General features: G+C 40.5%; 1 protein-coding gene across 8 annotated transcripts in view; it reads right to left on the bottom strand.

Annotated features, from left to right (window-relative positions):
- RNASEH2B (ribonuclease H2 subunit B) overlaps positions 1-18364 on the bottom strand; it is a 48420-nt gene that overhangs the window by 10713 nt on the left and 19343 nt on the right. For 7 of the 8 annotated variants that reach the window (XR_015261688.1, XR_015261687.1, XM_086771897.1 and 4 more), the window contains exons 5-9: positions 16725-16845; positions 11419-11483; positions 10105-10210; positions 4475-4553; positions 3486-3528 (exon numbers count right to left, since the gene is read on the bottom strand). Coding sequence is in view for 6 of the 8 variants with exons in the window: in XM_086771897.1 (XP_086628023.1) it covers positions 3486-3528; positions 4475-4553; positions 10105-10210; positions 11419-11483; positions 16725-16845 (414 nt within the window). In the remaining 2 variants the exon portion in view is untranslated. The remainder of the gene's footprint in view (positions 1-3485; positions 3529-4474; positions 4554-10104; positions 10211-11418; positions 11484-16724; positions 16846-18364) is intronic. The other variant, XM_086771892.1, reaches the window with a different exon arrangement.

Below are 18364 nucleotides of genomic sequence, written 5' to 3'. Positions count from 1 at the left end.
GGCTGGAGAGGTGGGCCTGTGCAAACCTCACGAAGTTCAACAAGGCCAAGTGCAAAGTCCTGCATATGGGTTGGGGCAATCCCCAGTATCAACACAGGCTGAGGAACGAAGGGATTGAGAGCAGCCCTGTGGAGAATGACTTGGGGGTAGTAGTGGATGAAAAGTTGGATGTGAGTTGGCAATGCGCTCTCGCAGCCCAGAAAGCCAAAAGCATCCTGGGTTGCATCAAAAGAAGTGTGATCAGCAGGTTGATGGAGGTGATTCCACCCCTCTATTCCACTCTGATGAGACCCCATCTGGAGTACTGTGTCCAGCTCTGGAGCCTTCAGTACAAGTGTCGTAGTTCAGCCCCAACGGGGACCAGACTACACAGTCTCTCTCTCACTCCCCCCACTCTCCGAGAGAATAGGAGGAGATTTGACAAACAAAAGAAAACCAGGAAAAAAAAAAACAAACACGCGGGTTGAGATTGAACAAAAAGTAAATTTAACAGTAATGACAGAAGAAAACAAGAGAGTGATGGAACACAAATACAGTATAATAGCTCACAACAGATCTCCACATCCAGTCTCTTCCAACTAGCAGGGCCTCCCTTCAGCACCCTCCTCACTTATATACTGAGCATGATGTCAGATGGGATGGAATAGCCCTTTGGCTAATTTGGGTAAATTAACCCCAGCTGTTAGCTAATTAGTTAACTATCCCAGCCATAGGGGCTACCAGCTTCAGTTCTCCACCCAGCTCAGGTAAATATTAACTCTATCCTGGCCAGAACCAGGACAACAAGAAAGACATGGACCTGTTGGAGTGGGTCCCGAGCAGGGCCATAAAAATGGTCAGAGGGCTGGAACACCTCTCCTGTGAGGACAGGCTGAGAGTTGGGGCTGTTCAGTTTGGAGAAGAGAAGGCTCCAGGGAGACCTTGCCATGACCTTCCTGTACCTTAAAGGGGGCTTATAAGAAAGATAGGGACAAACTTTTTAGCAGGGCCTGTTGCAATAGGACAAGGGGTGATGGTTTTAAACTAAAATAGGGTAGATTCAAGCTTGATATAAGGAATAAATTGTTTACAATGAGGGTGGCAGAACACTGGAACAGGTTGCCCAGAGAGGTGGTGGATGCCCCATCCCTGGAAATGTTCAAGGCCAGGCTGGAGGGGGCTCTGAGCAACCTGTTCTGGTTGGAGATGTCCCTGCTCCTCGCAGGGACATTGGTCTAGATGACCTTTAAAGGTCCCTTCCAACCCTAACTGTTCTATGATGCTATGATTCTAAAAGAAAAAGAAGTGATTTTGGATCTTTACTTCAAACAAGGTGAAAAATCTTTATGGAAAGAGCTTCCCAGACTAAACTATATGAGTGCTTCTCCTTGCTCACATAGATGCACACATATTCCCCCTCCCCAAAAAAAAGATACTAGGAATAAGCAGAATTCTATGATGAATGGGTAAAAAAAGACTGCCAAAAAAAAAAAAAAAGATTTGTTAGGTCAGGTAATACTGGGATAAAGTGAGAACTGCCAAGAAGTCAAGCTGAGTTAGACCTTGGAAAGGAAATTAAAACAAATAGTAGAAGGTTGTTTAGCCACAGAGGCAAAAAGGGAGTAAAAAAAGAAAAAGTTAAGCTACTATACAGTAAGGATTGGATAGATATAAAAGCTAATCTATGTGTAGCACCAAAATGGAATAAATCCTTTGCCTCAGTAAATTGTTTTCAATAAAGATGAAGAGGTTAAACACAGGGGCAGAAAACAGAATAGAAATCACTCTATTCAAGACAGAAGTAAAACTAAATGTACTGACACTGTTGGGAGGCTGCCTCAGAAATCACAAGTCCCGAGGCAAAACCTGGCAAATGTTCTATCAGGTAGGGACCATCTTGCTGCAGAACAGCCAAACATCCATCTCTATGTAAGGTGGAGGAAAAAGTGATAGTAGGCCTCAGCAGAATGGAGGGGGGAGAAAAAGTGAAAGAAGGAAGAAAAATGAAAGATATAGAGTAAATGAAAACTAAACACAGGTAATGCCTACAGAATTATCTTTTTTTTCTCACAGATAAAATATTTTCTGGTGACAGAAAATGTGAAAGACTGCCAGAGGACTTGATGTGGTGCCATTTAAGCAAATGAAATTATAGAAAACAAAGATTGCATAAGAATTTTACAGTAGGTAGAAACAGAGTAAAAGGAAAAGAAAGGCAAATAATGCAGAAAGGGATGTCATTGGATCAGATTACTAGTGGAGTGCCATGAGCACTATTTATTCAAAATGTTCATTAATTGTTAATTAAGATAACAGCATGCTAACATTTGCTGAATGTACACCACTGAGAGGCATTATGAATACCTAAAGAGCTTTTAAAACTGTGAAGGAAAAGCCAGAGGACCTTCAAAACTGGAAAGATTAAAAATGGCCAAAATGTACAGAAGTACATGGTCATGTACACAGCAGCTAAATGCATTAATTTCTCATAAATCTGAATACTGATTAACTAAAAATTGCAGTGGAGGAAAAAACCCAAAACAACTGTGTGTCCTAACTGTTCACAGCATGACTGTGAGCTATCTGATACATCACACAGTAATAAGAGGCAAATGGGATTCAAAGATGTAATGAGATAAAGTACTTCCAGTTAAGACAAGAAGGGAAGAATGCCATCATATCGCACTGGTAAAGGCTTTATTATGAATAATTATATATGATTCTGGTCACCTGCTTTGAAACAATTTAATTCCTCTTGGAATAGGTGTAAAGAAATGTTCCTGCAATGATGAGGGAATGGAGAACCCATTGTATGCAACCAAGTTTGGCTTCATAATACAAAAACAGAGAGGATATATGCTTTCCCTTTACACATTGAGAGAACTAATGTTAGGGAGGGACAAAAGCCATTTCAATTTGAAAAAACAATGATAATGTTAGCACAAAAGCACAGGGGAATAAATTGGCCATGAATAAATTCAAGGTGGAATTTACAGGAAGGCTTCTGAGCATCAGAGGAATGAGGTTATAGAACAGTCTTCCAAGACGAGTAATGGAAATAAAAAATCCTAATGAGACTTACAGTGAAGAACGGTCAGTGTATGAGAGATTATCCAACATGGTTGTCTGGGAATCCATGACCCAGGAGGTCCCTTTCAGGGTCCTCGTAAATTACATATGAAAGAAAACCTATGAGGTCATATTGTCCCATCAACCTCAATAAAACTAAATAAGCAAAACACATATGAAAAGACTGCTGACCAAAAACATAAAATATGTCTCTCCCTTTCCTTACCTTTTTTAAACAGGAAAACCAACCAGAATATTTCTTATTAAAAACTATGAAGTACCTGGTAAATTTCTTGCGTTATTTCAGACTGGCTTTTCACAAGGCCAACTTACTTATGGTATTGTACCCAGTGCTTGGCCTAGTCTAGTTTTAATAAAAATTCAGATAAATTAGCTTACAACACAATGTATCTGTCAATATCTTAATGTTCTCCTACCTTCAATGGTGGCTCTGGTGCTGGGCTTTTAATTTCTGGGAGCCTGTAGAACAAAAGACCTAAGTTATAAATTAAGACAGCTGGACTGCACAACCTAAAGCTTGTAATTCCTTCCCCACAAAGGCTGCTTTGGTTATCAGCTGCTCACACATGGCATGCATTTGCAAAAAAAAAAAAGCAGCTCATGAACTCTCTATTTCTGACTTAGATAACTAAAACAGAGCCACGCACTGTACAGAAACATGGGCTCTTTTAAAAGTTCTTAGATCTGGCAAACAAAATAGGAGAACTCCACCTTACTTTTTAAAACTTTGGCTATTAGTAAGATGATATTCTAAAGCACGTAACATCTCTTCAATGAAACTGTTAAGCTACGGGATTTCAAGCTGCAAATTGCACATTTTTCCATAGGCTGCCATAACCGAACCCTCTGAACAAAATTAAACTGAGGGACAGGTGCAGGGTCCTAGTGATGCTCCAAGCAAAGTTTGCTGCTGGCAGGGAACACCAGGATGATGCTGGCTCACCTTCCAGATTTAAATATAAACTAAAATGGTTTAGATATGTGAAGTCAAACCCCAGCAGCAGTGAGTAGGCACAAGGAAAGAGGACTGGGGATGAGAATTCTACTCCTGGCTCTGCTGCTCACGCTTGACAATTCTGGACAAATTGCTTTAACTCTTTGGATTTCCTTCCTTGCTTTGCTTTAAAATGGGACACATTGCTCAGGGTTTCACAATGCAACTGTGATAACGGACATATCAGACAAATCATATTACATCTCTGCTCCAGATCATGGTCCTAAGCATCAAAGGAACAGCAGGAAGGCATAGTCTACATTTGAAAAAATCACATTTGAAGTGTGGCCAATATAATCTCATTGTGTCATTCACTGCAACCTTGATGCACAAATCTTGGTATTCAACAATGCCCAAAAGGACGTTAATGCATGCCTTATAAGGCTAGCACCTAGCTGGAACAATACTTACCCTAAGTATTTTGATAACTCCTTACTCAGATCTTCAGGAATATATTCTGATATTAACCCATGGGCATATCGTACATAGTCTTCAGGAACAGGGTAGGGAGTGGGAAGGAAAAGAAAAAGAACATTCACATTATATAGTCACGTTGCCTTATCCATGTTGCATGCACTACCATAAATCATGAGGCTGAATTAATAGTAAGAGACTTCTAATGGATACACTGTGATGTTTCTCTGTGTTGAATACTTTAAGTTACATGACACTTGTAGGTTTATTTAAAAAGTAAAGACTTACTACACTCACTTTGTCAGCACATGTTATTAATATCTGCTGTATGTACTTTACAAAAGCTGTGCACTTTCTGAGAATACTAGATATCATGTATTTTTCCGAAGAAATTAAATTTTAAAAACCTGCAAAAGTAAAAAGCTGACTCAACAGAACACGCAATCATTAATTTTAAAGCATCTGGATCTTACAATTATTTGGCAGGGGCTTCAGTACTAAAGTACATTTTCTGGCTTCAACTGAAAACGATTAGATGAGACAATGAGTCTATTTCAAAGTCTTGTACTTAATTTCAGTACTTTATGGAAAATGCCAAGGCCTATCTAAACACCACTGGCAAGACAGGATAATTATCTGTGGAAATATGAACTACTAGAAGCTGTTTTCAGTACAGGGCACTCCTGCTATAAATGTTTTTGTGAGAGACTGGGAAAAAAAAAAGTGACCCTTTCACAACATGAAGTCCTAAACCAGATCTTTTCCAGTCACGTTCTACACAAGCACTTACTGATCATGGGCTGGATCTTTTAAACTTGCTGTTGTTGCGGCTCTAGGGAGTAACTGCACCCATGCACAAGAAGTATTTGCCAGACAGACATTAAGCTAAAATCTTGCCTCTGAATTCCATCTACAACAGGCCAGCTCTATCTGTTCATATGTCTGCACACTTACAGAGTTCAGAAGCAGGTGGTAAACTAGCCTCAGGGTTGTAAAGAAATATTTATTCTGTGACAGATAGTTTCTTCTATTTCTTTTTTTTTTAATCTAAAAAGCCCAATGCAAACTGACATCGAAACAGAAAACATTAACAAACTGACACCAGCATATGCATTTCAACTATACTGACATCAAATTCTTAGTATGAACTATCTGCACTTCTCCTTCCTCCACTGCCTAGATTCATCATGGATTTGTCACTCCCTAAGCCCACTTTAGGGTCAGGAGAGAACAAGAAATAATTCCAGTCCAAGACAATTCACCTCAGCACTTAATATGTCCAATTTATCGCTTAAGAAAAATACTCCCATCATTTCCCTCTTTGCATTAGGACACCGAACAGTGAGTCCAATTCAACTGCTATTATTTTGTACTAAATACAAAATCCATTCTCTTTGCATTTCTGCCTTTAAGCAGTCTTCACTGACTTCCCTTACCAATTTTAAAATACTACTGTTTGCCTTCTAGGGAGTCTGTGTTCTCATCCTAGCTTTGCTTTGTTATTAACCTCCTGTCAAACATCAGAAATACTTGCACACCTCCCTTATTTGTCCTCTGAATGAAATATTCAGGTCTCACAAGTTAAACCTCCCCTCCCTCCCCATTTGCACTCATTATATCCTCCCAGATTTTTGCCCTACAACATGTGTAGATGCTAACTATATATACTCATCTGTTTATAAGGAACTGAAATTTCCTAATACCCCTATGAAAGCAATTCTCTACGGAAATGAATTGTACTGTTATGGCAGTGAAAGGATCAGATAAGAAAATTAGTCTTATTCAAAATAAATGTTGAGTAAGGTCCATTTGACTTCCTGTCATTCACCTTGCTACATAAAGTGGCATTGCCTCCAAAACTTACCTACTTTTAGCCCCCAGTATTCCCTATTTCCCTCCACTTTTAAATCTAAAAAGGCTTTTCAAAAGACTATTATATTCACGTTACTATGAGGAGGAAGGTGGAAAAAACACTGCAGATGAGCTATTTAACTACAAGTTTCAGACATAAAGTATTTAAGCATAGTCAAGATGGTTGCTGTCAGGACAATTTTTCCTTTCTTTAAAAAAATGTGAGTGGAGAAAAGCTACTGTAAAGTTAAAGTCACTTACATGTTTTGCAGCTTTGTCTCCTTTTAGAAACCATATATTACAATCTCTGTTCTATAAAACTGTCTAGTTGCCTCTTAAATCTCATTTATGTTGTTTCCTTTGATATCATTACTTGGTAACTCATTTTCTACTTCGTCAGCAAGTTGCTTTGTTTCTCCTTATTTTTCAACAGCATGCCGACTTCTGAACATCTTTGTAATAAGAAACAATTTGCTTTTCTTCATCTTGTTCTAAACTTTTCTAATTTTCACTAACATTCAAAGAATTTATTTGGAGTCCATTTTCAGGTTTCTCTACCTAACTTCATATGCCACCAACATTCAGGACATTGACCACCCCAGGGAATAGGTAACTACACGCAAACAAGATCACTCCAGATTTTTTGTTTATCAGGATCCTAAATTTCAGGGCAATTTAATACACATATTATTGAAGTTTTTGTCCTTAATAAGCACACACTTGTGTATTCTAGACATTTGTCACATAAAGTAATGTTTTGACCGGGAGCTTTTACTCTGTGACTATGACTTGCTGAGATCTCTTCCCTTTTTGGAGAATTCTATGAAGAGCACTTGCATGCTAATAAAAATAATAATAATTAAAAAGTCTGTTCTAACACAGAGACGCTTATTGGGTGGATACTCATATATATAAGCATGTGTCCTGTTATCCAAGACAGTGTCAGTTCAGCAAAGCACTTCAGCATACAGTTCACCGAGAAAAACGTCTCTCCTTGAACTAAGGAGAAGCTAAAAGAAACCCAGCTGAGACCTAGTCACTCACTTACTCACTGTTAATTACAGTACCACCTGATGAAGATACCAAAGAACTCAGGAAAGTCAAGACACACAGTCACAACATATAGAGCAGACGAAGTGCTCCATAGGCAGATAGGAGCAGCCTCACGGTCACAGGCCCTGGTCCTCATGGGGGACTTCAACCACCCTGACATCTGTTGGAGGGACAACACGGCAGGGCACAGGCAGCCCAGGAGGTTCCTGGAATGCATGGATGACAACTTCCTCCTGCAGGCGATAGAGGAGCCGACAAGGAGGGGTGCCATGCTTGACCTTGTGCTCACCAACAGGGAGGGGCTGGTGGGGGATGTGAAACTAAAGGACAGCCTTGGCTGCAGCGACCATGACATGGTGGAGTTCAAGATCCACGGGGCAGCAAGGAAAATACACGTCAAGCTCTCTGCCCTAGACTTCAGGAAGGCGGACTTCGGCCTCTTCAGGGACCTGATGGGCCAAGTGCCATGGGAGGCAGCCCTGGAGGGAAGAGGGGCCCAGGAAAGTTGGTCCATATTCAAGGAGCACCTCCTCCAAGCTCAGCAGAGGTGCATCCCGATGAAAAACAAGTCGGGCAAAAAGGCCAGGAGGCCGGCGTGGATGAGCAAGGAGCTCCTGGAGCAACTGAAAGTGAAAAAGGAAGCCTATAGAGGTTGGAAGTGGGGACAGGTAGCCTGGGAGGACTACAAAGAGGCTGCGCGACTGGCCAGGGATAAGGTAAGGAAGGCCAAAGCCCTGGCAGAACTGAATCTGGCCAGGGATATAAAATGTAACAAGAAGAGCTTTTATAGGTACGTAGGGGACAAAAGAAAGTGCAGGGTAAATGTAGGCCCCCTCCAGAAGGGAACTGGTGTCCTGGTTACCCAGGACATGGAGAAGGCTGAGGTTCTCAATGACTTTTTTGCCTCAGTCTTCACCGACAAGAGTTCCTGTCCCACCGCCCAAGCTGTAGAAGGTGCAAGCAGGGACTGCGAGAATGAAGAACTGCCCATTGTACTGGAAGAGCAGGTTCGGGATCATCTAAAGAACCTGAAGGTGCACAAGTCCATGGGTCCTGATGAGATCCATCCGCGGGTCCAGAGGGAACTGGCGGATGAAGTTGCCAAGCCACTGGCCATTGTATTTGAGAAGTCGTGGCGGTCTGGTGAGGTCCCCGATGACTGGAAGAGAGGGAACATAACCCCAATTTTTAAAAAGGGGAATAAGGAAGACCCAGGTAACTACAGGCCGGTCAGCCTCACCTCTGTGCCTGGCAAGGTCATGGAGCAGATTCTCCTGGAAACCATGCTAAGGCACATGGAGAGCAAGGAGGTGGTTGGTGACAGCCAACATGGCTTCACCAAGGGCAGATCGTGCCTGACCAATTTGGTGGCCTTCTATGACAGGGTGACGGCATCGGTGCACAAGGAACGAGCAACTGACATCATCTACCTGGACTTGTGCAAAGCTATTGACACTGTCCCGCATGACATCCTTCTCTCTAAACTAGAGAGACATGGGTTTGATGGACGGACCACTCGGTGGATAAGGAGTTGGCTGGATGGCCGCACTCAGAGAGTGGTGGTCAACAGTTCAATGTCCATGTGGAGACCGGTCACGAGTGGTGTCCCTCAGGGGTCCGTGTTGGGCCCGGCCCTGTTCAACATCTTTGTCGGCGACATGGACAGTGGGATAGAGCGCACCCTCAGCAAGTTCGCTGACACCAAGTTGTGTGGTGCTGTCGACACGCTGGAAGGGAGGGATGCCATCCAGAGGGACCTTGACAGGCTGGAGAGGTGGGCCCGTGCCAACCTCATGAAGTTCAACCAGGCCAAGTACAAGGTCCTGCACCTGGGTCATGGCAATCCCAGGCACAAATACAGGCTGGGCGGGGAATGGATTGAGAGGAGCCCTGAGGAGAAGGACTTGGGAGTGCTGGTGGATGAGAAGCTTAACATGAGCAGGCAATGCGCCTTTGCGGCCCAGAAGGCTAACCGCATCCTGGGCTGCATCAAGAGAAGCGTGGCCAGCAGGTCGAGGGAGGTGATTCTCCCCCTCTACTCTGCCCTGGTGAGATCCCACCTGGAGTACTGTGTCCAGTTCCGGAGCCCCCAACACAAGAAGGACATGGACCAGTTGGAGAAGGTCCAGAGGAGAGCCACGAAGATGATAAAAGAGCTGGAGCACCTCTCTTATGAGGACAGGCTGAGAGAGTTGGGGCTGTTCAGCCTGCAGAAGAGGAGGCTCCGGGGAGACCTGATAGCGGTCTTCCAGTACCTCAAGGGGGCCTACAAGAAAGATGGGGAGAGGCTGTTTAGTAGGGCCTGTTGTGATAGGACGAGAGGTAATGGTTTTAAAATAGAGCGGGGTAGATTTAGATTAGAAATTAGGAAAAAATTTTTTACAATGCGAGTTATAGAACACTGGAACAGGTTGCCCAGAAAGGTGGTGGAGGCCCCATCCCTGGAAACGTTCAAGGCCAGGCTGGATGAGGCTCTGAGCAACCTGATCTAGTCAGGGATGTCCCTGCTCCTTGCAGGGGGGTTGGACTAGATGGCCTTTGAAGGTCCCTTCCAACCCTAACCATTCTATGATTCTATGATTCTATATATGGAATTTTCTGTACAAGGAATAAATTTACTGCAAAGGCCAATTTCAACACATTTTAGATTCTAATCATGTGTTTTATCTCCATGTATGCAATTTCACAAAAATGGAATTCATTACAATGTTTAGTTTTCTTACCTTCTTTAGTATCTGTGATCTGTTTAGCGTTGACATATGTAGCTGCATATACCCTTTCACCTACACATATATTGTTGCTTTTAAGTGCTTTCACTGTTTGATTGACCTATAGGAAACCACAGAATGAAATGCCTGTATCAGTGTTGTTATGCACACGTTAATGCAGTGACAAAGCTCTTGTAATTTTGTTTCAAGCATATAAAACACTCAAGTTATGGACTGTGGTGAAATTTAATACACATTTGTAATGACTAGCATATGAGCTCAAAAAACCCAAAGAAACTAGCATGCCTTTGAACATGTTGCCTTGGCAACACAGCACCAGTTTTGCAGCACCCTAAGATGAACTGAGCTACTCAGATGCAACAGCTATGATTATACAGGTGAGGAATACACCTGCTCGGAGAACAGAGAATGCCTGAGCTGAGTTGGACTGCAAAGGCAGTCTTGATGGAAATCAAGGATTAAGGACTTCGCAGGGCACTGCTATACTGGATCTAAGAGAGATAACTGGCAGAAGAAAGTATTTTCAACAACACAAACAGGTATCTGTTCAAATGTAAGTATTCAGGTACTCATTGCAAAATAGATATCTCCATGCCTCATCATTGTAGAAAGTAGACCAGGTTTTGCACTTGCGTTGACTAATTTAAATGACAAGGCTTCCTTGTATAATCCCACTTTTACAAAGTGGCATCATAGTAGGGGCACGTGTGCATGTGTAAAATGATATTTGCCTTATTTATACCAAAACACAGACCACACCATGCTTAGCTGTAACACTAGTTTATTTTCTGCATACTGTACATATCTCTTGAATAGGGTTATGGGACCAGGATATCAGTAACCATACCAGGACCATTTTGAAAGACCCTGCTAAAACTTCATGAGGAAACCCATTTGCAGCACAAAGCCAAGGCATTTCTGTCCAGCTTTAAAGTATGGCAGAATTTAAAAGTTGCAACAGTCAAAGCTGTCCTCTACCCCATCTGTGAAGTGGACGAAACAAGAGGCAAGCCCCTCACCTTATGCAAAGCCTACAGAACACAGTGTTAAGCTGAACTTCAGCTCTCCACACTCCATTAATCCTTTTCATGCCAGTCCCATCAGAAACAGAAATGTAACAAACTTGTAATTTCTCTAATAACTCATTGCATTCCCAAGTGCAACAACTTTATTGTGATGTCTGTCCTTCTTGAACAGGACACGTACCTTGAACTGACACACACTACATGGCTCAAATGCAGATATGGACACGCTAATAAGCATTTTCATTTTAAAAGCAATTTTGAAAGCAAAAGAGAAACACAATACCTTTTTCTTTAACCACTTCAGTGTCTTCTCTTGGCTGTATCTGTGGAATTTCTGACTGCCAATCTCTGAGAAAAAAACAAGTAAAGGGAAGAAAGTCATGACTGGTTTGGATTGCATTTTCAATACATTTAAAAGTTTTTAAGCTGTAGATACAGCACGAAAGTTAATTTGCAGCTTGCACATGTTTGATATCAGGGCAATAAGTTTCAAAAATATTGGAAATGTGGAAAAATAAACAGACTAAGCTGAAATGCACAAGTCTGAACAACTTGACAATTCTTTAATTAGGCCCTAATCCAGCAAAGCACATATTTTATTTATTTATCTGTAATCTTGGGCTGCCTGAATTCATTAAGACTCTTTTCAAGCCCTTGTAGTTTGCCAAACCTTCACTGGCCTGTGTCACCAGACTGGTCATTTTAACTACATAGTTCACAACACAAACTGTTGGTTCCTTAACTGTTTGTTTTTTTTTTTTTTTTAACATAGTATCTTAAATATTTTACTTATTGAATTCCAGCACACAATATGGGGCCAGGATAGAGAGTTAATTAGTGAAGACAAACCATTCACCCTTTCAATAAACCCTTTTCCTATCAGTTCTCCCCTCTCACATCACAGGGTGACTAAAACAAAAGTTTTACTTGTATTCCCCTTTTACATAGTTTAATATAGGGTCAAAAGAAAATACAGAATCCAAAATAGTGAAACACACTCCTTGGGGGAGGAAGTACATGATTCATTTATGATTTATTGAGCAACATAAATTAACTCAATGATACAAGAATTTCAGAAAGTGTTTCCCCTGTGATAACTAGGGTGTCCTGAACACTTGCTATTCACATGAGTTCATGATGCTGAGGCAAAGGAAAGAGAAAATTACAAAGGCTCATGGAAACTTCAATATAAAAGCTCAGTATGAATTCACAGAAAGCTAGATTTTGGAAATGGACTCAAATGCCTAATAAGACTACACAGGAGATTTTAGAGTCTACTGAGTTTCAGCCTTTTTCTTTAACAGGTATTACAATAAGTTTTAATCTCCTGTATACCATTCCCATAAATACCTACATCTGTTTCATTTAATTTACTGATCCAGTATCATATTCCAACACTCAGTTCATGGAGATTCCTTGTACCCTTGCAAACAACAACATATTATTTATGGTTCCTTCGACATTTCCTTCTTTGGGGTTTAGCTTTGTTCTTTCAAATTGCATACAAACAGCTAACTGTATACTCTTTGTGTATGAATGGTACGGGGTTTGGAGAGGTTGAGGAAAGCTATTTACAAGACAAAGTTTACATCTATCTCCACAGTTGTGGAAGAGTAAAATGCAAACATTCTTCAGAACAAAAAGGAAAAAATCACTAATATACACTTATATACTCCACACTACACTATACACTTAATATACTTCATGAAGTTGATGAGCTGCAGGTAAAGTAATTAGCTGTGACATTGCTGGCTGCAGCCTTTAGGACTTAGAAGCTTCTAAACGGCTCTGAAAAAAAAAGAAGCAGAAAATGGGGGAGACGCTCTGGATACTTGAACCTGCTTCTCAAAGAGCCAACACGATCTGGGTCCAAGTACAGCAAGTACGATTTGTGGATTCCTCTCTTATCTTAGAAAGCTCGAGAAAGGGACATACTCCGGCCACCATCCCCCAGTCTGTGCTGAAAAGTAATTCTAGTCTGGATTCTCAGGCAGACTCCCCCACAACAGCATGATTCAGAGTGACTCAGTTAGGGAAAGGAAACATAGAACTGTGAAGCCATTTTCATTAAAACATGAAAAATAATTACACTGAACCCTTCAGAGATCACTTTGTTTGAAAATATTTTGTGTGCTTGACAGTCTTGACTATTAAACTCTAGAAACTGACAATATTTGAGACCTCTGAAGAATTAAAGTGAGTTATGAAAGTCACAAATTGCTGACAAAAGGATTCAATATTGGAACGTGGATTTAACATGTGATGCACATTTGATATTGGTGAGAGTTAGCGACTATGTTTGATAATATGAGTATATATTGGAAAGCCTTTTGTTCCCTAATGTGTCTGGTGCCTATAAAACTGGTCTGAGACATCTGGAAAGATTGGGTTTGAGAAATACAGATGGAATATAAGTGGTTCTACAATTAAATAATATGTTCAGCGATCGAGTAATCGCTATGTAGACTTGGAAGTTTCCCTGATGTATTGTTGAGCAAACTGCCTAAAGCACATTTTAACATCCATTTTCTCAGTGTTTTCCATAACTCTGAAACTCATATGGCCCCTTTTTTTCCTACCTTCTGGGAATACAAGCTTGGCAATATTACTTATTTATTCTAATCAGGTAAGCTTTCTTGGCTCTTCATGTTAATCACATCAGACAAGATCACAGTGCAGTTTTTGCCTTGCAAAATGAAACAAAGAGTAACACTCTAGAACTGGAATTCATAACCCTTTCTTAAACCTTCTCTTTTGTACTTTCTTTCTGATGTTTGAATTTATTAGCAAACAACCTGCCTCACCCAGATTTAGCGAGCTGTAACACACCCTTTCCCCAACTACTAAAACAGGTAACCAGGACTTTAATCCAGCAAAATGAATTTTCAGTGCCCTTCAACACTGAGTCCAGGGAAGGTGGACTTTCTGCTAATTCAGTAAGTGCAAACTGTGAGCACTCTAGGGTAAGAATTTGTTACACAGATGTTAAATGCCTTAAGATCAAATTAAGAGCAGAATAATTATGTCGTTAGGTTCTGCCAAACAAATCAGACCTGCAGAAGACTCAGCACAACAGATACTTCTTGCCCTAAAGCCCTACTCCTTAAATAAGAAAGGCTACAAAGTGGACAACAGGTCTCAGAGCTAGAAAACAGTACCTTAGTCATAATATCGGTAGTTTTTACAGGCAATAAAAGACATAAGAATATGAAACACATAGAAGTGGATTGAACAGAAAGGCGATCAGTGCATGACAGGCAAGTAAGTGCCAATGTGTTTGTTGCATAACAATATGCTTGATTTTCTAAAAAAAAGGAAGAAACCCTAAGAACAAGCCCCACTGTTACTTTCTACCCAATTCAAACCTGAAGAAGAAAAGAAGCAGCAGGTACATGCAGGCACATGCCTAGGGACATCCAAGAACACCACAGACAACTGGTGCTGGCATGTGCATACAGCTTTAATGACAAAAGTAATTTCTACTTTATATTTCAAAACAAAAACCAGGAAGTGAACAGAACTTCTTTAACATTAATATAATTTACTGGCAAAATTACACAGACTTATAGGTGTGGATAATACATTATTAAAAACATCAATGTAAAAAAACAAGTAGTAAAGCATCTTCACTACTGTCTAACAGAATACAGTTTATCAGAGGATGCTCTGATGGATAACAACTGCAAAGACATTTTCAGAATGGAAACAGAGGTTAGACTAAGATAGACTTTGTCTATAGCACATACTTTTTAAATTTTTGTTTTGCTGTTAAGAAGGGAACACAAATACTGCCCAAAGGCAGCACTGTTGTTTGGAGGAAGTGCCCCTTTAGAAAAATAATCCAGATCTTGTCCTCCATTCCTATACAGACTTCATAGTTTGACAGCCAAGAAGATCTGGCATGATTTTTCACCTTCTCAGATGGCTGCACAGAAGTTTAGTACCTCCTCTCTCACCCTTATCTCCTTAGTCAGTGTTAGACAAGTTGTAGAGCACAGCAATTACCTAAAAGATTAACAACAGTCTTTTACTGGAAGTATTTATCACTTCAAGGGAAGGCAAAAGCGGTTTTACAGTTCAGATGTGCCTGTCTTAAAAAAGCCTTCTCAAAAGTCATAACTCACCCAAAGTAAAATGTGCCTGGTCCCAGTGATACTGAATGTAACTGTTTTCCAAAGGTTCTTTCAGAAATCCAGTCCCAGCAAGAACGTAACAACCACTCCAGTCCCAGCAAGAACGTAACAACAGTCTTGCTGCCCAGCTTTCCTGCTCTCTTGTTAAAGTGATGATTTTCAATACAAACATGTCCTGCCCAGAAGTTCAAATTTATTTTCTGGGGAAGCAACTGCCCTAAATTACTGCATATGTCCCACATGATACAGGAAATACTTCAATGCGTACATCTAAATCTTTCAGGAAAAACTCACATGCCCTCCCCAATATTCTATGCAGCTATAAAGGGGTCTAGTGTTTTACTTTTTAGGTTTTTCATTCTTCCAACATGTTTCCTTAGCCACTTCTCAATTATCTCAGATCATGTAAATATTTCTTCTTTTATATATATATATCAACGACAAGGGCAGAGTGCTTCACAACAGCAAATTCCTAATATTTCTAGCTTTTAATCTGTGTACCTCAACTCCTTGGAGGAGTTCTACATGCATAAGGGTCAGATAGCTTAGCTGTTTTCCACTTGGTGGTAGATTCCATGTTCTCAGACTCCTGTCCCTCCTCCTGTAGATCTCCATCTGTGTGTAAGTAAAATCTCCATTCACCACGAGGAAGTCAGCAAGCATAAGGAGAATGCTCTTTAAAGGACTCACTATGGAAACTGAGGTCTTGCGTCTTTTGCTGATCTGACAAGCTGCAAAAATTATGTAATGCTCCTTCCTCTTCCATAGAAAGCATGTATTGTCCTCATATAAATTAAAACCCCCATACCAAAGGGAATTCTGAGCAAAGGTTGAGGACACTATGTACAGAATTGATACTTTGCTATTTTTTTCCATTTGGGTTTTCTTTCTCATACACTTATGTATCCCAATCAAGGTGTCAATTTTTAAGTCTTTGAGCTTAAACCCACAATACTAAATTATGCAAAGCTAGAAAAATTGTGCGCTCCTTTCTCAGCAGCATATTCTCTCTTCTCCAGCTTTTTCCTAAGTATTGTTTGAAGCTTTGTGACAAAGGGAGAAAAAGAGCCAAATGGACAAGTTACCTTCTTCCACACCAGACCATCCTACACTAAATAAAGAATTTAAAGAGATGTAAAACTTCCATCAAAAGGCAAAGAAAGTTCACAACACATACAATAATGTGAAGAAGTCAGCTGTGATCAGTTTATCATTTCTATGACACCTAGCACAAAACTGCAAAAGTATTTTAGAGTTACAGTAGATAATCGGAGATCCACACATTACTATTCACAATACTAGAATGACAACTTCTAAGCCGTTTTAAAGTACAGCTTCATCTAGCACCTTGAGTGTTTGGTAAAGCAAAATACAGTATTTAAATCTATCTTGTAATCAAGTGGTACTAACAAATTCAGCCTTTTTTTTTTTTGTCCCCTAGCCTCTTTTTTTTCACCTTTTTCTTCTGTAATATGATGGATGTACTGTTGAACATCTGCACACTTCAGCAGCAATGGGCAGTTAGGGTAGTCTGAGTCTAGCACAACTTGATCAAGTGGCTGGAACTTTCCTTGCTGCTGAAAATACATCGAAGGGATTATAAAAGCATTATTACAGCATTAAGACACATATACATACTACACAAATATAGAAAAATATATATGCATGCAATGGCCATAGCTTTAAAATAAAGGATTTAAAGAAGATCATATTTTGAACAGTAACATGACAGATTCAGAAACTGATTACAAAGCAAACTATAAATATTTATTTCAAACCAGTAAATACCTGAAAAATGCTGAACTCTTCAATTACTGCACTTAAAAGACCAAATTTAAAACAACACGGGGAGAAACTAATGTGAAGTACAGCAGGATTTTTTGGAAGATGACATAAGACACAGTAGTCAGTATGTGCCAATAGTGTTTTAGACCAAAACCTGCTGGATTAAACCCAGTGTCATAACTTCCATTCAAATTTTGCCTTTCCTTCCAGAAAGATAAATCTCAAAGGAGCAGGGCAGCTTCTGGAACACAGTATTAACCTTTCACCTCTGCAAAGTCAATTCCAGTTTGGACAGAGTATCTACATAAAGTGATTCTGGCACAAGTTAAATAGCCCCACACATGACAGAACCATCAAACAAATTTTGCCATTGCCAAACAATGCATAATCATTCAGCATGGTTTGGCACAACTGGCAGCCTTCCCTTTGGAAAGATCCTTCAGCGCATCAGTACAAAGACTCAGTGAGCTCTCCATCCTTAGAGAGTGCACGGTCTCAGGAGTCAAAGCTGAAGTCATTATACTGGTCAGCATGAAAAAAAAAGCATTTGAGTATACTGCTTTCATTATTAATTAATCCTCTTGCTAGACAGCTAGAGGCTTAATAAAAGGAACCATCCGTTGTTAAATCACAATAAAAAACAAGCAAGAAAATAAAACCAAAACAAAAGAAACCCAAATAAAACAGAAAGGATTTGAGGGGTTTTTTTTTCTCCTGAAAAAGGGACAATAACAATGGCAAAAAGCAGGTGATGAGAGGCAGAAAGAAAGCTGTGATAAACTATTTCCTATAGGTAACTTACCTGCACAAACTCACTTGTATCCTGAAGCAAGGCAGGCACATTTACAGTGTGCAAGGGCACAGAGCCTAAGCCAACAAAGTGCTGGACAGGAGATGGCTCTGCTCAGAAGACACATTAAGCAACCCTGCGTCATGCTATCAAAACGAAAGAATGGTGTAAAGGATGATCCTAAGATACCCAATGGGTACCTTGATAGTTGTTAGTTTAAGCCAGAAGTGATTACGCTGCATTCAAGCTGGCCTTGCATGAGGTATGTGCAACACAATCCCCAGGACTTCCCTTTACTGAAGAATATGCTAACTTAGGCAGGGCACTGCAGGAATGCATTTGCCCTTATTTAGGACCCAGAACAGCTCTATGCACTTATGGGGCACCACGCCTGGCCTGAAAAACCAGAAAAACCTAGAAAACAATGTACCAAGAAAGTAAATGGCAGTACAAGATTCTTCCCATGCACAGGAACAGCAGCAATAGTCCTTTATTTAAGCTGCCTCAACATTCTACCACAT

The sequence above is a fragment of the Chlamydotis macqueenii genome, chromosome 1 (assembly GCF_036417535.1).
Source record: "Chlamydotis macqueenii isolate bChlMac1 chromosome 1, bChlMac1.mat, whole genome shotgun sequence".
Taxonomy (NCBI): Eukaryota; Metazoa; Chordata; class Aves; order Otidiformes; family Otididae; genus Chlamydotis; species Chlamydotis macqueenii.
The sequence above is the reverse complement of the archived record's forward strand: the minus strand, read 5'-3'. Positions and strand labels throughout refer to the sequence as shown.